The 6187-nt window shown below is 32.0% G+C and overlaps 1 protein-coding gene across 2 annotated transcripts; it reads left to right on the top strand.

Moving 5' to 3' along the window:
• Positions 1-1025: 1025 nt before the first annotated feature.
• LOC133788386 (uncharacterized) lies at positions 1026-5168 on the top strand. 2 transcript variants are annotated; one of them, XM_062225854.1, is made up of 12 exons: positions 1026-1135; positions 1349-1447; positions 1777-1965; positions 2046-2170; positions 2413-2534; positions 2651-2733; positions 3033-3194; positions 3365-3421; positions 3630-3812; positions 4247-4341; positions 4423-4520; positions 4716-5168. In XM_062225854.1, the coding sequence occupies exons 1-12, from the start codon at positions 1094-1096 to the stop codon at positions 4817-4819; spliced, it is 1359 nt and encodes a 452-aa protein (XP_062081838.1). In that variant the 5' UTR covers positions 1026-1093; the 3' UTR covers positions 4820-5168. The 2 variants fall into 2 exon arrangements, with proteins under 2 accessions (XP_062081838.1, XP_062081839.1); XM_062225855.1 differs by having other exon boundaries at positions 1028-1135; positions 4423-4582; positions 4716-4910.
• Positions 5169-6187: the final 1019 nt, after the last annotated feature.

The raw sequence follows: 6187 nt of genomic DNA on the forward strand, positions 1-6187 counted from the left end.
GTGTACAAAAGCATTGACTTAAACAATGTAAGACTCCCTCTTAAATTATTGCCGCAATCTTGTTGTACTCTTCTCTACGAATCTGGTTTGATGAAACACTGATTCTCTTGAACTCCCTTCAAAGAATAGCGAGTGCACACTTCCTCCCGAAGTGAGACTTAGATAAAATCATCTCCCGAAGATCCTTATGAACACATTCACAATAGACACTATCTGTTTACAATGGACTAGATAGATATCCACAAGTGCACTCAGCACTATTACAAATATTAAGGTGAACAAACTTAATCTCTACAAATAAAAACACTCTTCAAAATAACATAATGTTTACAAATATTCAAAATGGAAGAGGTGAAAATTCCAAAGACCTTGACAAGATATTTATAAGTAGGGAAATCGTCCAAGGCCATCATTTTCTGGTATCTTTGAAATCAATTTGCGAATTCTTTTGATTTAGGAAATCAGTCAGTCAGATGAATTCTGTGTCGACAGAAAAGGAAACTGATGAGTCAGCAATGTAATAAGTTTTATCTGACAGAACGAACATGGTCATTTCTTTTGACCATGTTCATTTTCGATACATTCTTTATTCTAGAATAAACATAATCCCTGAAAATAATCTAAAGATAATTGTAATACATATTTTTACCCAATATTGATTATTTGTGATAAATAAAGTAAAAAATATATTCACACTTAAAAGATATTTTCACACTAGAAAATTAGCTAAATCAATTTGATATTTAAACCATGAATCAATAAGGGGATATGCTACTGATTTTCTTTAATAACTTTAAAATATTTTGTCTAAATTAAAATTAGCTAATAAATGATTTTAAAAAACTTAAAAAATCAATATAACTCTAAAATAAAAACTAATTAAACAAAACTAATATACATATACCACTATATTAAATTCATTCAATCCTAAATAAATAAATAAATTATAAAAATGTCATTTTAAATAATCAATAATATAAAAGGAAATGGTTATTTGCAATTTTAAAAATGAGCAAATTATATTTTAGGCCATTTACTATACTTTCTCGTATTTTTTCCATACCTTCTCCAACTCCGACTCCGACTCCGACTAATGGCTAGGGCTCCAACCAAGCACGGACGGGACGAAGCTGTGGTATCATACTTCTTCTTTCTTTACCATGCCTTTTTTGATAAATCTAGCTTACGTGAATCGAACGAAGAAAACCAAACCTGACAATTAAAAGCACTGATGCTCTTTCGCAGTTCACTTCTTTGTTTGCTTATGTATGCAACCATGATAAACAAGTCAATAGGTCATAATTTTTATTCGCTTCATTTTGTTGCTTCCTTTTTGGGGTTCTTCTAGGATTTCCAGGGGGTTTTGAGTGACTTGCAGGATTGGGAGCTTTCGTTTAAGGGCAAGGACAAGAAAGTGAAAGCACAGGCTTCTCATAAGGAACCATTGGTAATACGATAAACCCACTTACCATTTGCTCATATTTTAGTACCCAATTTGATCAACTCTTATCTCGTTTAGAAAAACCTTTGCCTTTTCAGTCGTCTGTATGTTTTGGGTCATTGACACTGTGATCAGTTCTTATTTCTTTCTTTATTTAGTTAGTTTGAAATGTACTTATGTTGCCCTTTTCTGATGTTGAAGCATTTCTTCTGGTAATTAGGTGGGTTTTAGAACAATGCAAGCTCTATTAGTAATTGGTGTATACTATGAATTTATTCACCTGATTCATTGCTTTGTAGTGAGACAGATTTTAACAATGCTTATTTTGTGTAAAGGTTTCATCTTCCAAAAAGACTGAAACAGATGGTAAAGACAGGAAACCAGCTGGGCATTCCTCTACAAAGGACTATTTAAGTAGCTCAATGCCATATGAATACTCGAGGAACTATGATTCCATTACCAGACTGTCGACTAGTTCCATTTCTGAAGATAGTTTTGCTGATGCAGCTTCAGAGAAGGAATCGGTAAGTTTGCCTTTTTTTTTTTAATTTTCGCTGCTAGTCATTGTTGATAGTAAGTTTGCTGTTGGTGTCTTAATCTTCAGGGTAATGAGTATTTTAAGCAGAAGAAGTTTAAGGAAGCTATTGACTGTTATTCTAGAAGCATTGCATTATCACCAACAGCAGTAGCTTATGCAAACAGAGCTATGGCATATCTGAAGGTCAAAAGGCAAGTTTATTCCAAGCAATCTTGTTTGCTAAGAATTGTTTGGCACAGCTAGAGTATTTAAAGATATTTGGACCAAATGTTGTGTAAACTTTTTGATTCAGAAAATGATGTAGTTTTTTTTATAGCAGTTATCATGTCTACCTATTACCCAGCAAAAATTATTGACATTTTGGCCAATCACTATTGGAGTAAGTTTCTTTTGTCTTCCAATACTTGATTAATAATTCAATTTTGTTCTTTAGATTCCAGGATGCTGAGGATGACTGCTCAGAGGCCTTGAATATGGATGATCGTTACATTAAAGCATATTCACGGCGAGCAACAGCTAGAAAAGAACTTGGAAAACTTAAAGAATGTCTTGAGGGTATGTGTATAGTGTACCCAAATTCGGCTTTTGGTTCTTGATATTAATATTATGGCATCTATTACGAATCATTGTAATCTTGATCTCTCTTATTTAATATATATAGCTAACCGCAGATGCGGAGTTTGCCTTGCGGTTGGAGCCTCAAAACCAAGAAATCAAGAAACAATATTCTGAGGCCAAGTCATTATATGAGAAAGTGAGTGTATCTTGTTCTGGAAATGTTGCTTGTTCTATAATGAGACTTGAAATTATTATTTGATTTATTTTCTTTTAAAAGATAAAAAATTATATGGCCATTCTGCACGTGGGGGTTTATTTAATGTTTACGTGTCATTTTTTCTTTTTTTTCACCGACTAGGTTTTCTTATGTACTGATTATGGCATCAATTGAATTACTGTACTCATCTTTGTTCTGTCAATTTAGTTTATTTTTCTAATTTTGGAGGTTTTATTGGGAGAAAGAAAAATTAAATCTTTTGAATCTATTCTTTTCAGTTAATTCTTCACAAGACTTCTACAGCACTGGGGAATACTATAGAAAAAATGCAGAAAGTAGAAAAGACAGATGCCAAAGTAAATAGTCATAAAGTGCAGCCTGTCACAAGAACTAATACTATTCAAAAGACAGAAGTGCCTGTGTCACAAGATTACATCAAGGTTTTAACAATTAAGTTTTTCTTCTGGTTCATGTTTGTTATGTCTCACAATATGTCTGCTAAAAATGCTTATTGACTTGTAATTCTATTATAAGATTTAAAACTCAACTGATAATATTTTTTTTATCTCCAAATATCTATATTGTTTTTCCTTCAATATATGGAATGCAGCCCGTCACAAGTTCTATTCAAAAGACGGAAGTGCCTGTGGCTCAAGATTACACCAAGGTATCAACAATTTAATTTTCCTGCAGGTTAATGGTTGTCTTATCTGCTAATGCTTTTTAGCTTGCAATGCTCTTTTATGACATTAAACTCAACTGATAGTATTTGTTTATCTTCTAATATGTGTATTGTTTTTCCATCAGTCTATGTTCAATTCTCTTACCTTCCTAGTTCTGTTTTCTATTTTATGACTCGTATCTGGTTTTGTCAGAGGAAACAAGTAGCTAGCAAGCAAGAGCTTTGGGAATCAGTGCAAGAGCTCGCATCTCGAGTTGCTTCCAAAGTCATGGTTGAAACAGCGAAAGACATTTCACCCCCTACTTCAGCTTATCAATTTGAGGTTTCTTGGCGAAGACTTTCTGGCGATCATGCTTTACAGGCTAGACTTTTGAAGGTTTGTAATGAGTTATCATGATTTAGTTTTAGATTTTCATTCTTCATTGTAAATATGAGAAATTCGCGTCATTTAAACAGTTTATGTCAATGAGCTTAATTATTACTTATTGGCGGTCATGTTCAAGTTTTCCATTGGGGCCACTAGAGGGTTGAGAATGAATTGGTAGATTTTATATTAGTAATTGATTTGAACCCATGGTGACCTTTAAAAACATTCCTTGAGTCTTATTTTAATTTTAGCTTTTTATCTTATGTTGACACGACTTCTTGATGCCTCAGCTATATGAGATTTCTCATTTGTCCAAAATTCATAGGGTCATAATAAATGTGCACAGTTCAATAAAGGATATAATCACTTGTTTACTTGGAAATTTTCAGAAATGGAAAATAATCTATTTATTTTGTAAATCACTAATGGCGGGTTTTTGTTAGACTATATCTCCTGAAGCTTTACCTCAGATATTCAAGAATGCTTTGACTGTTCCAGTTCTAGTTGACATTGTTAAGTGCATTGCATCATTTTTCAGGTAATGTAATGTTTATCTACATAATGTTTGTGTTCCCATTTTAGCTTATCAATGTACTCATCGTGCACTGTTGGTTGACAGTGAAGAAATGGATCTAGCAGTAAGTTTTTTGGAGAACTTAACCAAGGTCCCAAGATTCAGCATACTTGTCATGTGTCTTACATCCACAGACAAAGCAGGTATGGATGCTTGTATTGAATTTCTCCCAACTTTGACATGCTAGACATCCTCCATCGAGAAGGTTGTCATGCCTACATTTACTAATAGCCATATCTTTCAGATATCTGTGTTTCTAAATTAAAAAAGTTTTCCTTTGTTATATATTTTAGAGCGTTGTTGTCGTGATTTTACTGATTTAATGTCATTGTGACCAGATCTTGTTAAGATATGGAATGAGGTATTTAGTAGCAAGGCAACACCGCTTGAGTATGCAGAGAAGCTAGACAGCATGCGTTCTAAGTACTGCATCAAGAAATGATAAACGAGCAACGTTGGGTAGATGTTTTGAGTTCTCCATTGTCACTCTGCTGCTGTATCTCTATGTAAATCATTTTTGTAAGATATTAAAATAGCTCTTCTATCTTAGTCTGGATATTTTATATGCCATATATTTGAAGTTTTGAAATTGATCTTTCTTCTAGATATCCCAACTTGTTCCAAGGATGCATTCTTACGACTATTGTTATTATGTTTGCTCTATTTATTTATTACAACTTGTTTTTTTTTATTAAAACTATATGATACAACATAATGGATAATGGATTCTGGATTCTGTATTCTTAATTGGTACAAGAGATAGAAGAGAACACATGTGACTTGTTACTGGCTGTGTGGTTCTTTTTATCCTTTTTGATGGTGTTATGCCCAAATTTCGAGATTAATTAGATAGGCTCAAAATGTAGGTTCGAAAGTTTGAGATTAATGATGTGTTGTATACCACAATAAATTTAACAATTATTTTTCTTTCAATACTTCTAATTATTTTAGTATAATAGCATGCACAGGTTGAACTCACGAAGATTATTGTTTACTTTATTATTCACTAATTATCACTAAGGATTAAAAAGGGATTTAGATTTTAAACTCAAAATTAAATAATATAAACTAGAAAACAAATAAAGATTGATATTACAATATTAAGAAACAGTTAAAGATTAATCTCTACTCTCAACAATCATTCTCAATCACTAATAATAAATATTATTTCAATTTTTCAATTAAACTATTAACTCCGCAGATAATGCTGAAGCAACTAATTATCTCAATCTCTCTATTACAAGTAATCAAGACGAAGCGCACAATAATTAACTCATTTAGCTAAGCAATAAATCTATGAAGCATGCAATTTATTTAACTTAGGTAAAGCATTAAGTCCTATAAAGACAAGTTAATCTAGGCAAGAAATTAATGAAGCATATAATTCATTTAACCTAGGTTCTATTTTTCATCACAATCAACAATTCTTTTGATATTACTATCAATTACAATTTATCACATACACTTAGAATCCTAAACTATTAGGTGAGTAGTAATTCTAAGATGACAATTGAACAATGTAATACCTTAATTAGTTGGCCACCTAACAAGAAATCACAAAATCATAGCATTCAATTGGAAAAATAGAAACAATTTAATATTGAGAGAAATTAAAGAATAATACTCATTATCAACAATCAAGAATTCATGTCTTGGATTTTGAATTAACCCTTAACCTAAAAAAGAACCTACTCCATAATAGCAATCATAATCACAAACATAATTACAATTAAAATTAAAGAGATTAAGGGAAGAAAAGAAACCGGATTGATGAACAATAGTGTTGTAGTATTTTCTCCAGCCCTTTCTA

This window comes from Humulus lupulus, chromosome 7 (genome assembly GCF_963169125.1).
Source record: "Humulus lupulus chromosome 7, drHumLupu1.1, whole genome shotgun sequence".
Lineage (NCBI taxonomy): Eukaryota > Viridiplantae > Streptophyta > Magnoliopsida > Rosales > Cannabaceae > Humulus > Humulus lupulus.

Coding starts and splice junctions, on each gene's coding strand:
- LOC133788386 (XM_062225854.1), top strand. CDS start 1,094: ATGGCTAGGGCTCCAACCAAGCACGGACGGGACGAAGCTGTG. Junction 1,136..1,348: donor ACGGACGGGACGAAGCTGTG/GTATCATACTTC, acceptor GGGTTCTTCTAG/GATTTCCAGGGGGTTTTGAG. Junction 2,734..3,032: donor CCAAGTCATTATATGAGAAA/GTGAGTGTATCT, acceptor TATTCTTTTCAG/TTAATTCTTCACAAGACTTC.